The 26,831-nt window shown below is 39.1% G+C and overlaps 1 protein-coding gene across 7 annotated transcripts in view; it reads left to right on the top strand.

The window, feature by feature from the left end:
- Nucleotides 1–1,029: 1,029 nt before the first annotated feature.
- Nucleotides 1,030–26,831, top strand: part of VPS41 (VPS41 subunit of HOPS complex) — a 152,566-nt gene continuing 126,764 nt past the window's right edge. For 2 of the 7 annotated variants that reach the window (XM_065583811.1, XM_065583810.1), the window contains exons 1-2: nt 1,082–1,132; nt 7,327–7,365. In XM_065583811.1, the coding sequence (XP_065439883.1) occupies nt 1,112–1,132; nt 7,327–7,365 (60 nt within the window). In that variant the 5' untranslated portion in view covers nt 1,082–1,111. Of the gene's footprint in view, nt 1,133–7,326; nt 7,366–22,800; nt 22,909–25,804; nt 25,883–26,614; nt 26,709–26,831 lie in introns of those variants that run through there. The other 5 variants (XM_024106434.3, XM_042844793.2, XM_024106435.3 and 2 more) reach the window with 5 other exon arrangements.

The raw sequence follows: 26,831 nt of genomic DNA, 5'->3' as shown, positions 1-26,831 counted from the left end.
GAGGGACTGTCCCCATTGCTCACAAGTGGGGAGAGGAAAGAGAGAGTAGCAAAGCTACACTTATTTGTTGGACTTTTTGCTCCCCCTTCCCCTCTTGTGAGAATGGTGTTAGGTGGTTGCTGAGAAAGAGAGCGTGCTCTTCCTACAGCAGCTCTGACTGGTTGCTCTGCCCTAAGCAGTGGGCAAGTGGGGTAGATAGCCCCCTCTGAGAAGCTTTCTCACTGGCAGGGCTCAAATTTGCTAGAAAGTGAGAGCTTCACTTCTCTCCCTACTGGCCTCTAGCACAGCCAAAATCATATCACTAGCAAAAAAATAATGGGAGTTGGGAATACTGGAGTAAGGTGATTTTGGTCCCTGCTTTAGGAGCTCTCACTAGTTAAACCAACTAAGAGCTGGGCCGCAGTGTGCTAGACACTGTTCAAACACATAGTAAGAATTGGTCCCTGACCTGAAGAACTTGCAATCCAATGCAAAGCATGGTGGTGAGTGTGTGACATGGGAGCTGTAACTTGTCAAACTCATCTCATCTAGGGGCTACTAAACTTCTGTTAAAATAGCAACAACTTTTAATCCCTGCTGAATTGGGCAGGGTTCCTGCTCTCTTCATTATATTTTAAGTCTCCTAATTGGTGTTTTTCTTAAACCCCCACCTTCTGAAATCATGTCAATACATCAGGATCTCAAGCTTTCATTTTAAAATAGGAAGTTTCTAGCCCTCATGGTTGAGGAGAAAAACATGAAAATGCCAAGTTCGCCCTAAAGGTTTAAAAACCACAACAAAATAACAACAGGTTTATTATTGTTCCAATCGCTCGTCGTTTTTAAGGCAATCTCATAATTTCTTGGGGCCTAGCTCCTGATTTTTCGATGGTTGTGGCTAGCAGTGCTCTGTCGCTTACTGTTATTGTCTGATAGTGAAGACATTTGCACTAAGATCTGGTATTGCCTGTGTACCAGTGAGGCAGGCACAGGTGCAGAGGCCTCCCCCCTCCTTCCCAGTCACCCCAACCCCAGCAGCAGAAGAGGAAGTAGAAAAACTACATTACCCAAACTGCCTCCACCGCCCTCTGACTTCCAGCGGCTTCTCACGTGACTGTCAGGTGGCTGCACCATGGCGGAAGCAGAGGAGAAGGTAAAGGCTGTGCCAGCGCTGCGAGCACTGACAACTGCACAGTGGGAGCCCCAGTGTTTGCTCCGCGCGGAGGAGTTAAACTAGGGGAGTGGAGAAACTACTGCGTTTTCTAGCCGATGAAGGGGAAGAGAGAGGCTTCGGGGGGGGGGCAGCAGCAGGGGGTGGGGATTGGGGGGAGGGCTGTTGAGGGCAGTAGCAGGAGGGGGCAGGGCTGGGGGAGAGTTGTGGGGAGCAGAGGCAGTGGGAGGGCTGGGGATTGGGGGGAGGATTCGGGGGGTGAAGGCAGCGGGAGAGGTGGGGAGGGTTGTGGGGGGTGGAGGCAGCAGGAGGTATGGGGAGGGGGGAGGAGGGCTGTGGGGGCCAGAGGCGGTGGGGAGGGTTGTGGGGTGGGGGGAGAGGCAGCGGGAGGGGGTGTAGATTGGGAGGAGGGTTGTGGGGGCAGAGGCAGTGGGAAGGGTTGTGTGTGGGGGGGGGGAGAGGCAGCGGGAGGGGTTGTAGATTGGGAGGAGGGTTGTGGGGGCAGAGGCAGCAGGAGGGGTGGGGAGGTTGTAGGGGGACAGGCAGCAGGAGGGGGTGGGGATTGGAGGGGAGGAGCAGGAGTAGAATTGGGAAATGGATGTTTGTGGGAAGCAGAACTTGTGGGCTTTGTGGCTAGAAGAGTGGTGTAGGGTTATTGTAGTCTCATTCATTTTCACATATGCATAAAAATAGCTTAAAGTCCCAAATTTATGAGCATGAAATCACCAACCCCACTAGTTTGACTTCTGTAAAGCCATTGGATATTAAATACCACTCATTTATTAGTTATATCAAATTCATATTGATTGAGTTTGGTGGCTATGATTTTGTCAAAGTTTAAGTTTTTAGTAATATTTCAAATCAATTATCAATCTCAATCAGTTGTTGAGTATGAGGAGAGAATATTACGGTTTCTTAAATTATTTTAAAGAGAAGATTATTGGTGACTTCTGGATTGGAACTATTCTTAAATATTATATACCAACAATTTGTTTAAAATTACTTTTCATAGATTCTAGGACTGGAAGGGACCTCGAGAGGTCATTGAGTCCAGTCCCCTGCCCGCATGGCAGGACCAAATACTGTCTAGACCATCCCTGATAGACATTTATCTAACCTACTCTTAAATATCTCCAGAGATGGAGTATCCACAACCTCCCTAGGCAATTTATTCCAGTGTTTAACCACCCTGAATAATTAAGGTTTTTTGATGTAACGGCACTTTTCCCTGACTGGGAATCAAACCCAGGCTGTGGCAGTGCCAAATCTTAACCACTAGACCACCAGGGAGCTAATTGGTCATATTACCCTATATGAGAAAATCCTCTTCTTGGGAACTATATTGTACAGGGAAACCTGTCTTTAGATTTTGTCCAAAATTGAATCTCTTTCGTGGTCATTCCATGGTATAGACCAGAGCTGTGCTTCCTTTAAAAGTTTTTTTTTTTTAAAGCAACTTTTATATTCTGAGAGCAAAGAAGGAAGTGTGCTAAATCTTCGAATGACAAAACAAAATTTTGATAGTCATTAGGGTCTTGATACAGTGTAGTGCACTGTATTGGCAGATCCAAGAATTTAGCAAGGTCCAATAAAGGATTTATATGTATAACAGGAATATACAGAGTTATCTTAATTGACAACTTTTTTGTGGGGCGGGAGGGGTAAGAGATGCTAAACTTCATGCCTTAGAGTTTAAGGCAGTCTCTAACTATTGGATATCAGGGTGAAACCTAATTGGCCGGGGAGGCGGCAGATTATCCCATGCCTGCCTATTGCACTTTAGAATTATCTAGTAGTGGTAGACAGGGATTCTGGACTAGATGGATTTCAGGTCTCATCCACAATGGCAATTTGAATGTTTCAATCCCTCTACATGCCCGAAGCCCCTTTGAAGTGAGTCCAGGGGTCAGCATGTGCTGAGCTCCTGGCAAGATTGAGGCTGAAGAACCTTATTCTGCAGTTCTATGTGTGCAGCAGTTTTAGAATGTAGTATGTGACTCAAGGAAAACTGGTAATCATTACAGTAATAGCCTTTCAAATAGTGTAATAGGCAGTAGTCTATGTTTAGCGTCCAGTCCTGTCAACATTTAAGTGTATAGTCAGTGGGATTACTCCTGTGTAAAGTTATACATTTAAATGTGGGCAGGAGTGGGGCCTAGTTTTAATGTAATATTTTACAATAAACCCTGGCAGGTAGGGTTTAAGGCAGGATCTTTGGAATCTGGGGGCAGATGTAATAAATGTTAGGGTAGCATGTGTGAGCACACAGCTGCTTGTTGCATGCGGGCTGCTTCACTTCAGAGGAAGATCAAGAATGCAGAGGTGGAAGAAAGAAATGAGTCCATCTGAATTGGTTGGGAGAGAGATTCTCTTCTGGAAGCTGGGGAATGAGTATGGGGGAGGGGGGATATTCTCTGGGAGGCAGCTGAAATTTTGGTTGTTCTAGACCTTCTTTTAATATACCTGTTACACATAGTACTTTTCAGCTCAAAAGGACTCTCTCCATGGAACATTCTTTGGGGTTGGGTGGTTCCCGTACGTGAGACAAGAATAAAATAGATTTAAGAAAAAGTTTCCCAGCCCAAGTATAGCAGTTTCATATGCTATAAATATAATTTGTTTAAAGCCTTCAGAAAATTCTTTTCCATATCTTCTCCACTGCCACACATGCTTTTTGTCAGTATATTGGGCAGTGTGACTGGTGTCTTTTTGTTGGGCATAATAAAGCTTAGGAGAACTATTTTCCCAGGATTTCTCCTAACTATGGAGAAATTTAAATTCTCTGAAGGAGGCTGGTCCTAATGTTGGTATTTAAAGGTTGCATATCAGATATACACCTCCTCTACAATGTTGTGAATTTTGTTGACCGAGGCAGTTTCCCTTTGTGTTCTCTCTGTTGTCTCTGTCACTAAAATCCCTAATTGGTGCACCCCATGAAAGCACAGTCGAATATAAAAGTATCATATTAAAAATCCTTACTTTTTAATAATGAACACCTTTTGATTATTAAAACAGTCTAATTTAATTGTTGGCATTTCTCTCCCTATGGACTATCATATGAGAGTGGTCTTTTCACTTTTGCTGATGGTCAGTTTCGCATGTAGAAGATGCAGTGATTTATGTTTGGGTTTCCCTACACTGGAGAGGAACTATAAATAGTGTGTGCATGCAGGTGAACTTTCATTGGAATTTAGGTTTTGTGATTCTCCTTCCCTGCCTATCTAAGTTATGGGCCTAAAGTCAGTTGATGGCATGTAGTGTAAAGGGAAAACCCTCCCACAACAATGTGGATGAAAGACTGCATTTGGTGAGATGCATTGTCAAGCCTGCCAAATCAGAGATTAACTATACTGGTTAGGAATTCTTTTAAATTTCCCCAGTTTTCTCATCTGTGTATCATTTCTCCATTCTTAGGCTTCTTGAAAACCAGCATCTGCCAATTGGCTGAAATATACACCACCACTGCTAATTCCTCCCCACCCCCCTTTCACCCCAGAGTGTGACAGGCCTGCCAATGATAGTTATTAGGTCACTGTTTGGGATTCTGGTCACCTACTAGTCACTCATCAGGGATTTTCTGTTCACAGTTAGGAGACTATTTTAAAAATAAAAAATAGAATTCGGGATAATCCTCTTGGTTCATACATTTAAAAAAACCCATCCCAACAAAACCCCATTGTAGTCATGACTGTGGTTACTATTCCAATTTTACCTGTGGGAATGGGAGAAGTCAGGCAGAAAGCTTTTCAGAGTAGCTCCCTTGCATAGTGAGTTAGCAGGGTATCTGTCAATTCTAAACACCCAAAAACACTACCAATGTCCTAGCTGGTGATACAGAGCCTGTTCATTAGCTTCCCAAACCCCAAGATTTCCTTTTTAATTTTTGCTCAGCATTTCCTTTAATAAACTGTCAGAGCTGTAAATTTTAGAAATAATATTGCACCCTGGATGTAGAATATATACTTGTGTGGCTTTTCCCCCCTTGTGTATGTACTATGTGTTTAGGTTGTTAATCGCATCCATCACAATGGTATCTGAGTGCCTGTCTAAGTAAAATCTCTTTTATGGCATTTACATAGATAAGTGATTTGAGTCAACTTCTGCAGTCCGTTGTGATGTAGCACAATATGTCCTGGTATTTTTTTGCCCAGCTCCTGGGAGCTATGCTGTGCAGGTGGGTTTCTGGGCTTTTGTGGAACCTCATTGACTGAAATGAGAACCCATGAGGCCACAGGGATCTGCCCATGTGGAACGAACTGCTTATGTGACTGGGGCCCTAGTTACTCTCATTCATAGTCACAGTCATTCATTGTTGTTATACTATATACCTTCCTCTGTTTATAAGTTCTGTTCTTGAAAGAGGGAAATCTTTTGAGAATACTGAGAATATCAGAACTGTGAATCTCATATAGTTTCTCTTATTAATTACTGATGATGTGCTTAGTGCTGTGCATGAAACAAAGGCAGTCCCTCCATTTCTAAATCTAATAACATACTGTAAGTGTAATATAAATTCTATGTTGCACCTTGTGCTGTACAGTGGTTCAGCTCATGTCACTTGTTTAGTGCTCTGCATGTCACCATAATTTAGTTCTATATTTTTAGGACTTAAATATTTTATTGAATGGAATTTCTTTTAATTTCTTCTAAGATACTAACTGTAACTTGCAAAATGCTTTCACTACACGTTTTGATTGGAATTTGTGCTCCTTGGATTGAGCTTTCTGTACCACTTCCAAGAGAAGTGAGACAATGGGCAAAAAATATTTCAAACCTCCACTTGAAGGAATGTCAGGATTTTCCTCCCACCTCTACCCCCATTTTATAGTACATTGTTTCTGCCCTTCCCCATGCCATGGCTTGAACAGAGAATAAACAGTTGCATCCGATTTAAGGACAATATTTTAGAGATGGGCCTGGCTGTAGTGAATAAAGCTTGGAAAGGCAGATGACTGTAAGCATGATAATGCCATGTATGGACTCACTACCAGTAAATGGAAATGTGACTTTTTCTCCCTCTCTAAGCTGTTTTGCTTGGTTACTAATAGTGATCTTCAATCGTGCAGAGAAGGCATTTGCTATGTGCTTAAAGGTTACAATAAGCACATTTTTATAGCACGAAAATAAATAAATGTGACCATCAAACTAAAGATGAAACACTGGTAATCATCAGAATTAGATTTTCTTTCTCCTTCATCTCTCTTCTCATTGTCTGTAACTTTGTCTCTTGTGAAATGCTGTACCTAAATATCTTATTGTCAAAATATTACTTCATAAGATTTGAAATACTTCTTCTCTTTTGTTCGTTCTTCATTTATATCACGGGCTGTTGTTAAAATGCTTACGTTCACTGTCAGCATATTAGTTGTAACCTTTTATTGCTATTGATAACTATAAATACGTTAAGTAAATCTTCATTTTGCTGACCTCTTTGAGGAGGCATGGCATCAGCAGATTTCACCAGTGGACAGGTGAGAGATTAGCAAGAGTAGGCTCTTCTCTTTTTTTGTAGGATGGTAAGATTCATTGTCTTGAAAGGCAGATGTTTTAAAGGCACAGTTTCTTGGAAGGTTTGAGCAAGGCACTCTGTCTGAATTGTGCATAAGTGGAAGAGTTGTTATTAATATGCATCATCATTAGAATTCTCTGGGAAACTGTTTAAAAGAGTTAACCAGTTCAAAATAAGCCAATGAATTAATGGCTGAATAGTGTCTAAATACAGAAGTTGGCCTGTGGATCACTTGAGCATGCAGTTCTGTCCTGCGGGCCGAGATGCTAGATATTGCTTTGCAAGATTGATTGCCCGGTGCTGGTGAAGGAAAACCTTTCACAGGCACCTGACTATTGCTTAGAGCCTTAGATGATGCACATTTCTGGAATGATGTGGTATTAGTTGCTGTCTGCTTTAGGGTAGCCAACAGTAGCATCACAGCCAACCAGTGCCACTGACTGTCAGTGTGGCACCAGATTACAAGTCCTAAACACAGAATGGGTATGGATAAACAAGAAAAGCAGAAAAGATAATCATTCATCTGTAACACAGTCAGAATCACTTGAAACTCTATTGACCTTTTGCCTCTAATAAAAAGGCTTGTAGAATTAAAAAAGTAAGGTAATTATCATTTACTTTGCACATATGTTAAATTTTCTTCTTCATGCTTTTTTATCGCTTTCAGGAAATCAGGTCTAACGAAGAATCTACGGATGATTCTGAGGTAAGGCTGTGTACAGGGGCCTCATGGTTGTCAATATGCAGGGTTTTTTGGGGTCTTGTTTTGTTTTTTGTTTGTTTCTATTTTGGCAGCCGCTTATTTACCAGAGAAGTGTGCTTGTGCTCTAACAGGTGGTTTGAGCTGTGGGCAAATTAATAGCGAATGTGTACCCTTAAAAAAATAAAAATACAACTTGATATTAAAGCCTGGGATCACAAGATTTTAATAAAGTGAATCATGTTAGAAGGTAAAACTTTAAATTCATGCATTTCTGCTTTGTCAATCACATTTTCATTTGTTCAATGTCATTTCTATATAGTATATTACATTAAAGAAATGCAACTGATATTTAATGATTTCACAGCCTAAATTTAGTCTTAGTTTATTCAGCCCATGTTTGCCAGATCGTATTTTGAAACAAGATTGGTCTATCGACTTGAAATGTTTGCACCATCAAAGAAAGTATTCAGGTGATGTTATTGGGTGAGCAGAAGAATCATAGAATATCAGGGTTGGAAGGGACCTCAGGAGGTCATCTAGTCCAACCCCCTGCTCAAAGCAGGACCAATCCCCAGACAGATTTTTGCCCCAGATCCCTAAATGGCCCCCTCAAGGATTGAGCTCACAACCCTGGGTTTAGCAGGCCAATGCTCAAACCACTGAGCTATCCCTCCCCCCAAAGGGAGCTGAAATGAATCCAAGTCTTCCCTCCTTACGCCGGTGCAGTACATCCAAACTTAGTTCTTGGATGCGACTGTGGAAGTCTAATGTATAGTACTTACTCTAATTTTTGCATTGTATGTAAACACAAAGGTCAAATTGCGGACTGGGAAGGGTAGTGGAATAGGTGGCAGTGCATTCCCAAGCTCTCCCGATAGGGTGGTGGACAGATGCTAATCACGTTGGGCATTGCCTGAGCATGTAGGTGACTTTCACCCATTATCGATTAGATAGCTTAAAGTGGCTCCCAATGCTCAAAACTAGAATGAAATGGTGGTGAGAGAAACATTGCTCTTCACCTAGGGGTGTTAACTACACTGGAGATTGGGATCTAGGGTTCAGGCACTGGCTGTGGTTAGGCTGTCAAGTCACCTAGTGGATCTTGCTGGTGGTCTTGACTCCCCTGTTGAGTGAGTTTGTAGTCGGGAGGGCTTGAGTCCCCTGTACTGGGTTGAACTTTCCTTCCCTTGGTGACTGTGGTGGCTGTATTTATCCTGGGCTGGATTTTCTTCTTCCTTCCTGGCTGCAGGGGATGCTATGGTATTTTCATCCTTGGCCTCAGCAACCTCATACCTCCTCCTGCTGTCCCGCCCCCTCTGCCTGCAGTTTCAGCTGCTGCAACACCAGCTTTCAGCTACTGTTGAAGCAGCTACCTGAGCCAGGGCTTTCATGACTCAATCTTGGGCAGCAACACTTTGGAATTTTGTCACCCCTGGATCTGATTGGCTCGTGATAGTGATGGGAGATAGGGCTGCATGGGATGTAGCTCAGCTATGTGCTGAGGCAACCCACTATGTACAACAGTAACCTGCTCTCCATTGCTGTTTTCTCAGTCTCCTATATCTGAACTGTTAGCCTGTGTGTTTGTTTTTTGTAGTTTTAAAGCTCTTTGGGAAAGGGATCTCGTCTCTCTACTTTTTTAAAACACCATGCATGTTTACAGCACTGTATAAATAATTATTAAGGCTAAGTTTTTGTCAGGGATATTTTTAGTGAAAGTCGGGGACAGGTCACAAGCAATAAAAAATTCACAGAAGCCTGTGACCTGTCCCTGACTTTCACTAAAAATATCCCTGACAAAATGAGGCAGGTTCAGCACCCACTGCTCCTGGGGTTCTTGGGTCCCGCACTGCTGCAGTCAGTGGGAGCTCTGGGGTCTCCTGCCGCTGTGGGGAGTCAGAACTGCGGGGTCCTTCTGCCCACGAGGCTGGGCAGCTGCGGGGTCCCCTCGCGCCTGGGCTGGCTAGGCACTCTTGGGGGGTCTCCCATTGCCCACCAAGCTTGGGAGCTGCAGGGTCCCCCCAGCCGCTCGCCACAGCTGATCAGCTTTGGGGGGGGGGGGTCCCCCAGCCTCCACCAGTGCGGGGGCTGGGAGCTTTGGGGCAGGAAGGGGCTGGCTGGGAGCTCCAATCCAGGGGCAGAAAATGTCATGGAGAACAATGGAAGTCAGAGCTTCTGTGACCTCTGCGACATAATCGTAGCCTTAATAATTGTTGAAGGTGGAGCTGGGCAAAAAACAGACTGCGATTTTTGTCTATATTTTCACAGTTTTTCCCCTTAGTTAAATTTGGTCCAAAAAATTGTCAAAATTATTCCTGTCGAAATCTTTCAACCAGTTTATGGCAGTGCACCTTTATGTTAGTCCATAAATACACAGAGTAATATCCACCTACTTCTCAGTCCTATTGGGAAGGTATGACAGGACCTAAAGGATCAAATCCTAATTCTGGTTCTTACTCAAGAGAGTTAAGAACTACTCAAGATAGTTAATAGTAGATAGAGGCAATATGATATTTTCTATATAAATCCATGGTACACCCACATCTAGAATACTGCATGCAGATGTAGTTGCTCAAAAAGAGATATCGTAATTGGAAGAGGGCAACAAAAATGATTAGGGATATAGGGAGAGATTAATAAGACTGTGACTTTTCAGCTTGGAAAAGAGATGATTGAGGGGGGGATGTGATAAAGGTCTATAAAATAATGACTGGTGTGGAGAAAGTAAATAAGGAAGTGTTATTTACTACTTCTCATAACACAAGAATTATGGGGTCACCAAATGAAATTAATAGGCAGTGGGTTTAAAACAAACAAAAGGAAGTATTTCTTCACACAATGCCTAGTCAACCTGTGGAACTCCTTGCCAGAGGATGTTGTGAAGGCCAAGACTATAACGGGGTTCAAAAAATAATTAGATAAATTCATGGCGGATAGGTCCATTAATGTCTGATGGGCAGGGATGCTATCCCTAGCCTCTCTTTGACAAAAGCTGGGACTGGGTGTCAGGGGATGGATCACTTGGTGGTTACCTGTTCTGTTCATTCCCTCTGGGGTACCTGGTATTGGTCACTGTCAGAAGACAGGATACTGGGCTAGATGGACCTTTGGTCTGACCCAGTCTGGCCGTTCTTTTGTTCTATAAAGACAAGTGATGGGTTGTCTTTAAATATTAGCTGTTACAACAAGCCTGGAAACAATATCTAAAATGTGCTGAAGTGAACTAGTGAAACATGTCCATGATCCCTGGAGGTCCACATCTTTGACTAAACCATTTCCTATGATCATTCAGGCATAATTATCAAATGATATATGCTGACCATTCAAACGCATGAAGAGTAAGTGTGGTGAATTGCTGCTTTAATTCTCTTGGTGTGAAATGTATATGGTCATGGATTAGTTTGTCCATATCCCTGTGTGTTCACTCTTTTTTCATACTAAACATAATACATTGTTATGAGATTAGAGTTGGGGTTGACAGGCAGTGTTATCTTGTGATTATAGCAGAGGACTGGACTCACTGAACCAGTGGCAAGATTTACCTATGTGAGTAGGGCAAACCATTTTAATTCTCTGTACTTTGGTTTATACATAAGTAAAATACGTATAACATTTATTACATTGATTCATTATAGGCAGTTACCACTATATTCATTACAAAATTAATGGCAGACAATTGATGTTAGCTTTAATCCCTTTGAGATTCTTGGGCGTAAGGGGCAATTGCAAATGATGAGCATTGTTATCAGAGGAATTAAGGTGTAATTGCCCATGTTAAGCTTTAACTTCTTGCAAAAATCTTCTTCTGTGGTGTGGAAAGGGTGAAAATAATCATAGGGTTAGAAGGGACCGCATATTCCTCTTTGAACCATTCCTCCCCCTCCCCCCTCTGAATTGTGTGCACACAAGGAAAAAACTCTCTTATGTTAGTCCTTACTGTGACTTCACAGCACCATCTTGCTGTCTTTTTTCTATTAGATTGTAAGCTTGTTGAGACAGGGACTCTCTCCATTTTGTGTCTCTATCAAAACTGAACACATTGTCCGCTCTTAACAAATAAAAATATACTGTGAATAATTTGCCCACCTGCATGGTCTGCTTTGAGTTAACTGTTCCTTAATGAATGTCAAGATGCTGTTTGTACAGAATCAATGGCAGAGCATCACAATGGATCTCAGACATGTGATGTTTTGCAAAAATGACTGTTTTGCCTATGTGATGTCACACAGCTCTTCATTGCAAATCTGGTTTCCACTGGTCCCGTAAGTTGAATTCCTGAGGCCATTTAAATCTGTTTAATGTTTTCCAGTTGTTTAATTTAGAATGTCTAAAGCACATAGGTATAAATTAGTAGAGATAGTACATATCCTCGTATGTTCAGCAAACCTTTCAGTGATGATGGTGGTAGTTATTTGTGTCAACACTATGCAATTGTAGCCGATCTTTCATTGTAACTACACTACAATTTACTCTTATTTCATATCCTTACATATGATATGGGGTATTATGAGCTTTTACTTATCATGTAGACAGGCTACTATTTAATCTACCATGATATGGTGAGCAAACAATATATCTAAAATGGTATTTTAATTCTCGGGAGAAAAAAGTACTTTAGCTGCAAAGTATTTTCACTGCAATCTTGAAGCACTAACTTTTTTTTTTTTTTAGACTTCTGTCATTTTTTAAAATGGCACATGTGATGTACATATACTTCATTTTTCCCAACCCATAAAACAATCAAGTGTGCTACATTTTAGATCGAACAGGTTTATTTCACAGAAAAGTTCTAGATATGATGCTACTTCATTGTTGTATTTAACATTATTTTACAGCACCTGGAGTTGCATATTAGGGCTGTCAGATTTGATGAGGCCTTTTATTTTTATATATATATATATATATATATAAAAAAGGTAAACTGACTTTTGATTGTTCATAAACTGTTGAGAAGAAAGTCTGAATAAATTATGTACAGCATGAAGCGAGATTTCTCAGTTTTACCTATAGCTATAAGTGGTTACTTTTACAACTGAGCTTGTTTTTCCCAACCAAATCTTGATTAGATTTAGGTACCTAATTGGTAAACATCTTCTCACATGTTTGTTAGCTTTATATCAATGCTTCTTAATAGATCTGTGGTACAAAGTATTAAGTTGAGAGGTAAATATACATTTTCCTTGACTTTGTGAGTTGAGTATAATACTCAGCTAGGATGTGCCTTGGCTTTTCAGTTTAGTTCTCTATTAGCAAATGCTGTTGCACTGAATGATGTAATGTACCATTTGGGGTTTGCTTTTTTTTTTAAAAAAAGAGATGGTAATACTGCACTAGTTCCCCCTGCTAGCTTGTATTGCAGAACCCACACATAGATCTTTTGGGATCTTCTCTTCTGAGTAGAGAGTCTTTTTACACCTGCTTTTGGAAGATTCAAAAGCTTTCTTTTGTGCAATGCACCTACTTGAACTTTGTTTATATTCAGTTCCCTGATGTTTATCACTCTGGACCTCAGTGCTGTTTTGCATACTATCACTATAGCCAACCAGTAACAAGGCTTGATAGCTGAACTACCTCATAGTATCTGCGCAATGTGACATAGTCATGAGGCAATCTATGGCATTGTTGTGAAATCTTGTGAGCGAATGTGGATGTTACTTCTGCCACCAGTGTATGTTTGGTGCACAAAATAATTATGCTATCCACAAACTTACATATATTTTTCCATCAGTATAGATCACTGGTCTGCACAAGGGAAGTAGGGGATTTGTCAGTTAACTTGATGATATGCACTTTATAGAGTGGGAAGAATGATTTGGAGCACCATACTGGGGCTCAAGAGACCTTCAATTCCTGTCTTTACCACAGACTTTCTCTGTGACCTTGGGCAAGCACTTCAACTACATTCTATCTCAGTTCCCCTCTGTAAAATGAGAGTTGTTTTTGGTTTGGTGGGGCGACACTTGGGGGGGGGGGCGTTTTTGGTTCGGTGGGGCGGCGCTGGGTTTTTTTGTTTGGTTTTGGTTCGGTGGGGCGGCGCGGGTGGGGGCGGTTGTTACAGCGTGTGTTTTTTTGGGGTGGCAAAAAAGTTAGAGCCGGCCCTGCTCCTAGATTACTCTGAACTGATCCGGACCTAATTACAAATGTTTCAAGTAAACGCAGCAACTGGTGTAAAAAAAAAAAAAAAAAAAAAAAAAAAAAAGATTTCCTAGCCCTGCTACGTTCCCCACCAAAATATTCCCTTGGCACAGGGCATCAAGCACAGATGGGCTCTTCCACTACTGTTGTCGTTAAAGCGGCACCATCAACTTGATAAAAAATGAATTAAAAGTAGATTCAGATACTACATCAGCCCCTTGATTGCATCTTTGCCATTTTTTGTATTTCAGCTCCTTTTGTCTGACAATTTACTGTGTCCCCTTTGGCAAGCCACTTCACCTCTCCATGCCTCTCCTACTCCATCTGTAAAAGGGGGCTATATTAGCGTATGCCTACACTACCCACGTTACAGTGGCAGCGCTGTGACGTGGGCAGTGTAGACATGCTTTATCGCCGGGGGAGAGCTCTCCTGGCGATAAAGCACTGTCTATACCAGTGCTTTTCAGCAATAAAACTTTTATCGTTCAGGGGGGTGTTTTTTCACACCCCTAAACAACAAAAGTTTTAGCGCTGAAAGTGGCAGTGTAGATAGCCTTAGTCTTCCTTTTTCTCCCCCCAGTTCTTTGAGATCTAAAAATAAAAAGTACTGTATATGAACTTCTTAAAAAGTTTTATATATACTTTCTCTCTCTCTCTCTCACATGCTCACTAGCCAGAGAGAGCTCACTTCTTCCTGCATACCTAAAGTGAAACCAGCCTTTTAAATAGGGTGCGGAGAAAGGGAAAGTATGCAATAAAAAAACTAACTCTGTTAATGAGAAAATGTATCATGCAAATAATTTATCAATTTGAGTCAGTGGGATGAGCATTGTAAATAATGTATTGAAGTTTAAATGGAATGTTTCCATACATTAATTTTAAAAACAAGTTTGCAATGACTAAGATTATAATATGCATCGTTATAGGATTGACTTCCAAGAAAAATGGGTTACTGGTTTTACTACTATATTCTTCTTCTATCTGCTGTTCTTGTGTGAAAATTAGATACTTCATTTAATGAGCTATTAATATTAAACAGAAGTTCCAGTTCTCCTGTCAGTGTGTGTTTTGGAATATATAAAAGGTAAAAATACTGCCTTGCACGTTACATAAATTAAATGCAATTGAAAAGCTACTGTGTCAACAGTGTGTGCAGATGTGGCCTTCCCAAAACACTAATTCATTGATGTGGATGGAGCAACACTGAATTTTCTTATTCAGTAATTTCCTAACCAGTTTCACATTTCAGCGAGTTGATAAAAGAAACTTCAAAAATGACTGTTCCCAAAATTGCACTGTAGGGTATTCATATGCAGTAGATCACAAGATGGCAACAGTTAGTGCCCGAGTAGTGTTCATAAGGGAAACAAATGGTTCTGTTGAAATTCCTTACTCAGCAAAGGGAAATACAAGTGGAAAGGTGTAGTTTCATTCAGATTTGACTTGTCTAAGGCTTTTCCTTCCCTATTGGAACTTGTCTGGGATATCAAAAATACAACAAGCCATCTTATGTTGCTCTTATGTAATTAGAGTGACTAGGATTATTGTATGCGGTTGAAGTGGTTTTATAATTCCCAATGGTTTGGTGTACACGAAACTTCAAGTGAGAAAAAACAAATAGACAGCTGAAGTGAAACCAAATACTTTTGTGGACTATATTTTTTTACATGTCACTTATGAGGATTGTTCATGTGCAGTATGTCTTCTGTACTTCTGCTTCACAGCTTGGCTTATGTCTAGACTTGTAGGGGTGAATCTGGAATTGGTGTGCCACACATATTGTGAGACTTTCTTTATACCATGGCAGTCCTGAAAAGAAATAAAATGCTGTGTGCTTTTCCTTTCTTCTGTATATTATTTCATCCTTGGAATGCAACCATCTTAATATTTATTCATGGGCAGCCATATCATTGTAATTCCTTGCTTTAGTATACCTACATTTTTCCCAAAGAAGCCAAAGGATTAAATAAATCCTCAGCAGAAAATCCATCAGAAGAAAAGAAAGAAGAAAAGATTTCTCACACCAATTTTCCTGACAGCCTGATCCATATTTGCCAAAGATCAGCATGTTTTTGGTGATTTGGCTTATGAAGAACCATACTGGGGTTGCACAGGAGTTGATTCGCTTCATGTCCTTACTCAGAAAAGCAGTGTATTTTCACCATAAAACTATAGAGGTCAATATTTTTGGCAGCATAAAATACAAGTGTAACTTCATGAGTTGGTAACCTCAATCTGAGCACCTCCATTCTATTGTATAGCAATAGCCATATTAATACAAACTTATTCTTCTAAGGTTAGAAGCTTGCAAGGGTTTTTAATATTTATTTCAATTTCATTTTTAACTCGCTTAGTCCACATGGAAAAAGATGCTATGTTGTCAGCCCTGGAGAGAGAGAGAAAGTTTTCCTTTCTTTGCCTGTGGAGTAGGTATAACTGGGGAAGTAGAGTACATTTCTTCACACTATCTTGCCAGTGGTTCTCTAACACTGATATATCTGCAGGCTGGTCCCCCACTACCTCTCAACATTTTATCTTCAACTGGATGAGCAATAGAATAGCTTACTTTAGAGCTTATTCCATTTTGTTGCTTGGCTGTCCAGCAAATTAGGGTTCTGAACATGAAAGGCTACTAAATGTCTCTCTTTCCTGTCCAATTATTTTATATATGTATATCATAGTAATATATCTCTGAGTGCATTGAGAAAAATTGACAAATCATGATCCTAATCCTGACAACACAGCTTCACCCTTCATAAGCAGAGAACAGGACAGACGATAGTCTTGGCCTTCACAACTTCCTCTGGCAAAGAGTTCCACAGGTTAACTGTGCGTTGTGTGAAGAAATACCAGGGGTGAAAGGATGTACCGGTAAGAAGCCGGTACTGTCCCATACGCAGCCCAGGTTAAAGCACTGCTGCGGCAGCACTTTAACGTTGCTGCCCCTTCCCTCCTTCCCCCACCTGTCGGCGGCCCTGTCAGTAGGGACCCTACTGGCAGGGCCGCTGACGGGGGAGGCAAAAGGGGCAACGACGTTAAAGCACCCCTGCAGCGCTTTAATATCATTGCCCCTTTTGCCGTCTCCCCGGCCACCGACAGAGGAGGGTAAAAGGGGCAGCTGCCCCAGGGCTAGTGATTTAAAAGGGCCCAGGGCTCCCGCCGCTACTATGGTGGCCAGAGCCTTTGGATCTTTTAAATTGGTGGCGGGGGCCAGACAGCACGGATAGGCTGGCTGGGGGAGGCTGACCCCCCCCCGGCTCCGCCCCTTCCGCCCGAGGCCCTGCCCCTTCCCAAGCCCAGAGCCAGCCCCAGTAGTGGTAAGAATTTAATATTTCTTTCACCCTGGAGAAATACTTGCTTTTGTTTGTTTTAAACCTGCTGCCTATTAATTTCATTTGGTGACCCCTAGTTCTTATGTTTTTAGAAGGAGTAAATAACACTTCCTTATTTACTTTCTCCAGACCTGTCATGATTATATAGACCTCAATCAGATCCCCCCCTTAATTGTCTCTTTTCCAAGCTGAAAAGTCCCAGTTTTATTAATCTCTCCTCATACTTAAGCCATTCCATAGCCCTAATCATTTTTGTTGCCCTTTTCTGAAGCTTTTCCAATTCCAATATATCTTTTTTTGAGATGGGGCAATCACATCTGCACGCAGTATTCAAGATGTGGGCGTACCATGGATTTATATAGAGGCAATATGATATTTTCTGTCTTATTATCTATCCCTTTCTTAATGATTCCCAACATCGTTTGCTTTTTTGACTGCCGCTGCACATTGCAACTACCTCTTCTGTTCTTGGGTGTGGGAACCAGTCTAACATGCCTCATAGTGAGGCACGTGGGAAATAGCTCCTGATGGATTCTTTCATTGCCAAATGTCAATGTTGCTGAGTACCCACAGTTCACATTAGAGTCTTATCACCACTACATGTGGGTGTGTCAGGACTGTGGCTGAGCCACGTCCTGTGCTGACTGGCCAGCGTGACCTTAGGCCATAAGGAGTATACACACAATGGTCTGAGATACAGCATGGTCTCGTGGACTGAGAGCAATGGATTCAGTTCAGTTCTGGTACTGACGCCCTCTGTGCACATGGTCAAGACATGTACTCCAGCATCTTCAAATCTGATAGATACCCATATGTAGTGGTGATATGTGTACAATCCTTTGTCCAGCTCTGAGTTTGCTGCCACATTTTGTGGTGGCCGGGAATCCTTTAAATTTTCGGGGTAAAACACTGTTTTGCAGGCCTATCCCGCCTTGGCTAGCGCTGTGCTCTTAATACTGTTGGCAGAGCTGGTATCCGAATTCCTATGAATGTTGCTCTTAGAAGTGGTACATGTGATTATAGGACCCTACTCCTTCCAAATCAGCTGTGGGAATTTTTTTCAAAGACTCACGCAAACTTAACTAATGCATAATGTCCCTAGAAGTGAGCATACAGAAATTATTTATATGTTGGTGACCACTCAAATTAACATGACTGATATGGGGCCTTGAGCTGACCAAAAAGTAATGGATTGCCTAGATAACTGAATTCTACTAGATACGTGTAGATGAACTTTGTACTTCCATATAGAGAGGAAGACAAGTAATTCTCCCTGGATACTATGTAAAAGTACAGAAGTCTTGTAATCTTTCTTTATCTGTTGAAGAATTCTTGTGACAAGTGAAACTACTGTGAGCCAGCTCACAAAGGGTATGTTTTATGCACTCTGCATAACCATAAGAAGCTCTCTGAACCTTTATGCTAGACTGAGAACAAGTGGGGAGAATAATTGGAGGTGGTAATTCTCCATTGGCTTCACTTAGAATCTTGGTGCAGCTCCTAAACTAGTATCGCCAGAAGTGTAGCACAAACCCTGTCAATAAAACACCCAGCTAGCTCCAATTTCTTTTCTCTGTGGTACAGTGATCACTATTTTAAAAGTCCCAAACTTCTCTACAGATGTCTTCTTTTTGGTTTTAATAGGATTGCAATGCCTAACTCTTCCTTCATATTCTTTAAGCATTAATTAATCAAATGTTCTGTATGAAATCATCTTTTGGTTGACTCCTATCTAGCTTGAAACATGGCATTTTACTGAAGTTTCTCATTCACATGTTGTGAAATCGGAAGTTATCTGAAAGATAGTCTGGTGAGAGTTGGTTGTGAGAAATTACTTTTTCCTGGTCTGAGGTGCCCTGCTAAAAAGTGTGTATCGCAGCAAAGCCTTTCAGTAAGTAACTTTAAGCATGTGCATTGTCACATTGTAGTCACTTCAGTGAGCTGAGTTGTGTGCTTAGTAATGCATGTGTTTAAATGCATTGCTGGATCAGGGCCTCGAACTATAAGGGCCACTGTATTCGTTGGCATCCATTAAAAGCTAAAGACAAAGGATGTTGATTAAGTTTATTTCCATGAAAGGCTTTATTTGCAACATACTAGGTAGGCTTTGAAACTCATAATGACAAATTATGCAGGAAGGATGGCACTTCATTGTCAGTGTCCATAACACAATTAGAGTATCCATAACCAGTAGAGCATATAGTCCATGTGACAGACTATCCTGTGGGCAAACCCTATGCTGCAGGAATGAATATACACTAATGTAGTAACTCAAGAAATTGCCCACAGAGTCTCTCTTGAGACCATCTTTGTAAGGTCCTTATGTCAGTTTTCACTGTATATTGGGTTCTACTGCAGTCCTTCTTGTAGGCAAAGCTGGGAAAGACTGATTCAGAATATCTCAAGAGAGTTAGGTTATGAACCTAGTATTGAGAAATCCGAGTGATGTCTTCCTCTAACTAAACTGGCCTTTTTAAGACTTACTGCCACCTTTTTAGCTCTCTGTAGTCTATTATATTGTTTGGCTCTTGAAGAGTTGGTAGTCCACTATATACAGACAGATTTGAAGAATGGAAAGAGGAGCATCTTCCCATTTCACTTAAGGAGCTCCATATTAACAGAGGATACAGCTCTAAACAGAAGTTCTTTTGATCTTATTAGTTAATTGTGTTAGTTTTGTGTATGGCAGTAGGAAATATTCTAAGGTAACTGGAAAAGATCTTTATAGCATATACTGGGTGTTTTCATTCTCGGAATTAGAAAATCTCAGGGAAACGGAACAGCAGAAACACCAATGGAAAATAATTTTTAAAATGGTGTTCCCTGTGGTTTTACAAATTGGTAATTAATTAAACTGTAGCATGGCTGTTCCAGCTTTTTTTGTCTGTCTTCAACCAAGATTTAAATATCTCATTTGCAGAGAGCTTCAAAAATTTTCTATATAGTACTTTTTTTTTTAACCTTCTAACTTTGGATATTTTCAAGTGCTGTTTGAATAATACTAAACAAATATATTTGACAAAAAATTCAAAACTCTTAAGTGTTACGAAGCATTAGTTCTCTGGGTAACAAAAATATGAAAAATATGTTAAGCTACAGTACAAGTAACAGTAATATAAAATTTATTTGCAAATGTTTGAGAGTCCTAGGATGGTTTAAAGGACTTGTCTTTTAATTAAAAGTGCCATACACTTAGTAAAAATCCATGTTAGTTGAGAAATTGATTTTTTTTTTTTTGTAAAGCTGAGTTTTCTTGTATGGGGTAAATGTCACTCTGTTCATATCTTAGCTTTGCTGCAAGTCAGGACTTGTACTATTCCACCAGGTTGTCATAGAAACGCAGCTAACTGTCATCTCAACTCAGGCTGCTGATGGTTTTATTTGTAGGTTTGCAGGATTATTAAAATTTAACAAAAATTATTGATTTGCTTTTTATTAATGCTGGCTTGTGTTTACCTTAGAAGTTCAGGCTGCATAAAAGCTTTTCCTGATAAGAAAATATTTGTAAGATGTTAAGCTCAAGTACATTAAATGTGTTTGACATTTTCTCTCTCATTTAGAATGTGATAGTCTGTGGCAATAGAGTAAACTTGTATTTTTTTACAAATCATTTTTCATTTCCTTTTTTTACAGTGAGGCACAAATTTCTCAAATTCACCTTTTGCCTGACTTTTACTTTACATAAAAGATACCTATCAGAAAAGCATGAAGTGGGTACATCATTGTGGCTAATATTTGAAGTTTTCATTTTATATACATTTTCTTGAAGCCTGGCAGAATGCTTCAGTACACTGAGTTTTGAAAGTATATATATTTTTATATGCATGTGCTGGAAAAATTATTTAGTTTCCACTCATAAATAAGACAGGCAAAACTTATTTACAGTAACACTCTCTAACGGCCCGTGGGTGAATGCTTTTATGCAAAATACTCGAGAGACTAGAATTAACTTTTCACATTGGTTGCACATATGATGTCCAGACTTCAGCAACATGTGGAATCTTATTACAAAGACTGTTTGCCTAGAATTGAATTTTTACTTCACATATTTATGTCAGGATGCGCAGATCACTGATGCATTTCAAGTGTAGTCTTTGTAATGCTGTAAGAAATACAGTAATGTATTAATTGTTGTAAAATATATAAATAAAAAGCACTACTTTTCATGCTTTTTACAATTTTCATCTGTTAAGGATTTGGAAGCACAGGTAACTTTGCTGACTTTTATGTACAGCACTCTAATTTGACATTGTCATTCTGACTGGTAACAACTTTGTTCAATGTTGGATTTACTGAATAAAATTGTTTCTTGCTGGACATTTTGACATTTCACTTCAGACAACTATGTCATGGTTGTTGACATCCCTATATTAATTCCTTTTGTATGCAGCCATAAAACTCTTGAACAAATTTTAAAAGAACCTTTTATTCTAGCATGTATTCAGTAAGTTGGTGGTATGAAATATTGAATTTCTATCATAGTTTCATATTTTTATTGTGTTTTCTGGAAAAGAACATATATCATGATAACATGGGAGATAATAGTTTAAACAGTCTCAGTAGTTTAGTATTTTAAGTAATCATATTGGCTTTTAATATAGCAAAAGACTAGTTTGTTTTTACTTGATGAAAGGCTTAAATGAAATACTATTGGGTTTTTTTGTTTCTCCATTGGGAGTTATATAGCCTTTATACTCATTAGACATGAAAAAACAGCACATCTATAGTACCGTACCTTTTGTCTGAGGCTCTCATTATGCTTTATGAATATTAATTGAACCTCCTACGCCCCTTTTTGAAGTCAGTATTAGAATCATTTCACCCATCAGTGGGGTGGAACACCGGAGCTGTTTTAACAGTGCACTGCAATGATACATATCTTTTTTAGGACAGAAAGTGAAAAAGAATACTATATCCAGTATGTATACACTAAACTCTTACTTTTGATAGTGGTGTTCTCATTCTAATTGAGAATAGGGGGATGTCATTGTAGATATACTACTTCATAGTAAGGATGCTTTGGAACATATAGTATCAAATGAAGCTATTAAATATAAAATGTATCCATTTGAAATATATAAATAAAACTGCAGTAGGGCATTTTGGTATAAACACCCAAATACTGTATTGAACCTTGAGCATTCATTTATAGAAGGTACACAACTAGATTGACTATTTGTTTTGATCAGCTAGCTCTCTCTCTCTCATATCTAACCATTCACTTTGTGTCACTTTTATGTACCTTTCCTCAGTCCTGAATGCTGATTGGATGACTACATAGTTTGTTTAAAGGGTAACAACAGGGTAGGTTTGAAGTCCTAGAAACGTGCTAGATCAGTTTATCCATATGAAGGTTACTGTGTCCAGATCTTTTTCTCGAACAGTTTTGCAGCAACATTTCTACTTTTTGTTTGTTTGAACATAAAACCCATTGACACGTCTTATACAGGTAACACATTTCTAGTAGATATTTTTATTTTTATTCACAGCATTTTGTGTCTGTCCTTCCTACCGAGGTGCAGCATCTTGTAAAGGTCTTCAAGTTTCTTGTAATGTGCATGCTTCAACTCGGAGCTAAAAGTGGCTACAGCTGCATACTTTTTTGTTGTTGTTATCACCAACTTTGCCATATCCATACTTTATTTTTTTTTCTTAATTGGGAATGAGTAACATTATTTAACAAAGTACCCATGTACATTTTTCCTGCTTGTTACAAATCAACTAAGTGCCTCTTACAGTTTAACTGTATCAATTTACTTATTTACAGTATTGTATTTAGTTGCACCCAGATCTCTGGTACCAGTAATTGGAATGTTAAGTATAGTGGCTGTTGTTGAGAGATCATAGAGAACCATTTATGGCTGTTGCTGTGTGATAGTATTTGGGGAGTCTCTGAGTATTTGGTATTTAAATTAAACTTAAAAAAACCCTCCTTTTCCCCTTCCTCTTCCCCAAACTCTTAATAACATAGGAAGATGAGAGTGAAGAAGAACCCAAGCTGAAGTATGAAAGGCTTTCTAATGGAGTGACTGAAATTCTCCAAAAGGATGCAGCCAGTTGCATGACCGTGCATGAAAAGGTACCTTTTTCTTTTTTCTGGGTGGGGATATGAACTAACTGTTTGCTTGTTTTTAAAATATCTGTCTGTTTATATGTTATCTTTATCAAAAAAGTTAGAGATTTTGGTTAAGGAACTGACAAATCTGAAGATTGTCTCAGCTAAGTACAGTGCAAGCTGAGCTGACTTAATAGTAACCTCTTGTTGGACAATGCTTGCTTCCCTTCCCCCCTCCCCCCCAATGGGGTAAGAGGTAAGAATTCCATACTTTGTAAGGTGGAATGTTTATATGAGCTACTGTGAGATTTAGTTCTAATTAAAAAACTCATCATGGGCCAGGATCAAGATGCAGTCCCAACTTTATCAAGTAAAGAACTCAGCATCTTTTGAATCATTCCAAACAAACTCAATCCTGCCAGGGGCTGATTTCATGGGAGAGGGTATTCATCTGTGGAAGACAACTGAGATTTTGTTAATTAACCAGAAAGTAATTAAAATACATTTATTCCTGATCCTTTACAAGCAAACTAGGCTCAGTACATTCAGACCAGGGGATGCGACTCAAAACCTGTACTAACATTAGTCTAAAAGACGCAGGAGCAAAAGAACACTGAAGATAGAAGGGCTTGCATTGATGGGAATAAAAGTACAGTTTTGTGAGAAGATGGAGTGGCAACTTCAGCTATGATTTTTGTAACTCTGTCCATCAACTAAACAATTTTTTTCTTTTTCTGAATTTACTTGCTTTTAATATTAAATTATAAAATATTAAAGACAAGTACATTTGAAAGTATATGACTTTAATGACTCCTATCAAAAAGGTGTTACAACTGTATATATTACATTTTTTAATATAGTATATATATATTTTTTTTAGTTATAATTTTCTGGCAGACCATAATGGCTGCAAAGCAGCTACCATTGGGTGTCTGTGATATGTTGTTTTGTTATACATTCAAGATTAAGACTTGTGCTGAGTGTTTCTTTATTCAGAATCCTGGCGCAGCTGCTCAAGAGGCACTTTTTAGGGTAGTGAAAGTTCATGTTTTAAATTTGTTAAATTTTAAATTTAACCGTATGAACGAAAAACTGTGAGTCTCTCTTTTAAACATTAAAGACTTAAAATCAAACAGATGTTTTGAAAATTGGAAAGAAACTCCTCCTAGTCTGGGATCTTTTTTCAGTCTTAAGTGAATTTTTAAACCCAACTGATTAAATAGATTTTTATATATGGAAATTTCCAGAATACCAACCTTAACTATAGGGTCACAAAGAGTGACACTACAGTAAGGCTGTTTTAAGTATCCAAACACTCTTAGATTTCTAGCAAACTAGATACACTATTTATGAGAAGGATCAATATTATTAGAAGCTAGGGGATTGGTCTTTTGGGAATTGGTCTGTTACAACAGAGAGCCTAAAAGCAAAGGTAGAGTGTAAGCTTTTTTTTTTTTTTCGGGGGGCGGAGGGGCGTTAAGGAAAACCATACAAAAGAGTTGGCATAAATGAAATTATAGTCCTATTATACACGTACTTCTGATTAGAACAATTTGACTTTGTTGGGAGTCCCAAATTCTGGCTTATATAGTCAGACTAATTTCTCCCCGGAATTATTTTTTCTTTCAATGCTATAGCATCATATTTTCACCAGGCTCTCTGTCTGCACTGGATGACTAATCGTCCTGGCACCTGGTGCATTCAAGCAGGCCTGTGCAGTGGAATAGTCATACCTAGTTATGTCTGCACACCTGATGTTTTATTAACCAGTATTGATTTTTTTACCCGGGGGACTTTTTTCTTCCTGAAAAAAGGCAACCTTGCAGGAGTGAAAGGCATTGCAGGGGATGAATTTCTAATGAACCCCTTCTTTCCCTTTTTTTTTGACTCCTCTTTAATGTAGCTTCATATTTTAAGTGCCTGAACTGAAATTTCATTTTAAGCAATTCCATTTTGATAAATCCTTTTAAACCTTGACTTTCTGTAAGGTTATTTTTTAAAGATTGTGCTGCTTGACTGACACGCTTAGTAGTGCTTGTAAATTTGAGCATTTCATTATTGGTTGCAATGAAGCATGCTCACATGCAGAGAAATACAGAGAATTTAGGAGCCTAGGCCATTTGAGTAATGCTAAATAGAAAAAAAAAAAGAAAAGAAAAAAAAAAAGAAAAACCATCTGTCATATATCAAGTAGTACTGAAGTTTCTGCTGGTTTGTTTAGGGTTAGTTCACACAGTTCAACTAACTGTGGGTCTCCTGGAATCATTTGCCTTTTTACTTCTATCAAATAAATGTGTAGTTCTGTTATGTGTATTTGTTGAGAAATAATTTGTCATAATTAGACTATCATAGTATAAAATGGCGGGTGAATGCATGCATCATTAAATGTCGAAATATCACAGTGTCAAAGAAAATAAAGAATCAGGATAATATTAAGTAGATCTTTAAATAGCTTTCCATGTTATGGTATTCTTTGTAATAAGGGCCTAAGAGTTGGTAGCTTTGTTTTTGAATATTTATTGTATTGGCAAAGAAGAATTAAAAGTAAATAGCTTCTTAATAATTTCCATAGCTTTATTTTCAAGCATGTGTTACCCTTGCTTTCACGCTGCATTTTTAATTTGCTGCCACAGTCCATCAGGCAATATGTACAGAGTGCAGACATACCATTAGTTGTCAGTAGATGAGGGTTCCCATGACTCATTCTGACAGCTAACTTGCACGATCACAATAATATGGGCTTCAAGCCCTGTTTTATTCTTTAGGTGCATCCAAAATAAGCTTCGTCCATAGAATAATGTCTTTTAGGTTGCTGTTAAAAAATTAATCTACTGAATATCCTGGAGTTCTTTACCTGGTGGGATTTTTTTAAAGTTGCAATGTATTTATTTAATCAGTCTCTCTCTTTTTCTTATCACAGTTTTTGGCACTCGGCACACATTATGGCAAGGTTTATTTACTTGATGTCCAGGGAAACATCACCCAAAAGGTTGACGTTGTAAGTAAAACATAATTTAGAAAAATTGTATTGCGATGCAAAATATTATGATGTACCAATTAGTAAATGAGGCTATTGCTCTCAATACACCTGAAATTTTAAAAATACATTTCAAAAACTCCTCCTGATATAAGAAGATGAATATGAAACATGGAAAAAGACACTATAGCACATTGTCTTATGTGGACACATCTCAGATTGCATGTAGGATGTGTTCATCATTACTACAGAAAAGGAAATACATATTTGTGATTGTAATTAACGATAATCATCTACCTCCTCTAGAGGCTCTTGACTTCCTTAAGGTATTAGCCGACTTATTAGCCGACTATTGTTGATTGTTAGTATGTGTGCTATCATCTTATCAAGATGCCAAAAGTAATTGAAAATTGATTGATTGCCTTGCTAGTTCAGTTTATCTACTGCAAATATATAAAGCTAATATTTTATGTGAATGTTTTGAAGCTTAGACTCTTAAGGGATGGTATTGATTGAAGGAGAAGAGGCAGACTTTTTTTTTTTTTTTATTATTGTTGTTCCTGGAATCATTGAGGATGAATGAAATGTTGAATTTAAAGCTGTGTTCTAAGGTATTAAATGCATGTTTTTAAAGTATGGAGGGTTTGAGTGTATGTTACTTTCTTTTTGCTTTGTTTTATTTTAGTAAAGTTTTTTTTTTTCTAGCACTGTCACAAATTCTAATGGGCAGACATCACTTTTTCAAAAGCAGCGTCAGCTCTTGTCAAAGTATCTATCACAAGATGTCGACATGTTTGCAAAATAGAACACATGTTCTGAAGCTGACACAGCTAGCTGCACATGAAAGGTGAAAGGTTATATTTTTATATTTGAACAATCTAATTACACAATTGTTTCCAAAAAAATAAAAACCACCAAAAAAAAAATCTCCTAGGAACAGCCTTTGAAGGAAATTTTATATATTATAGTG

The sequence above is a fragment of the Chrysemys picta genome, chromosome 2, assembly GCF_011386835.1.
Source record: "Chrysemys picta bellii isolate R12L10 chromosome 2, ASM1138683v2, whole genome shotgun sequence".
In the NCBI taxonomy this organism is placed as follows: Eukaryota; Metazoa; Chordata; order Testudines; family Emydidae; genus Chrysemys; species Chrysemys picta.
The sequence above is the reverse complement of the archived record's forward strand: the minus strand, read 5'-3'. Positions and strand labels throughout refer to the sequence as shown.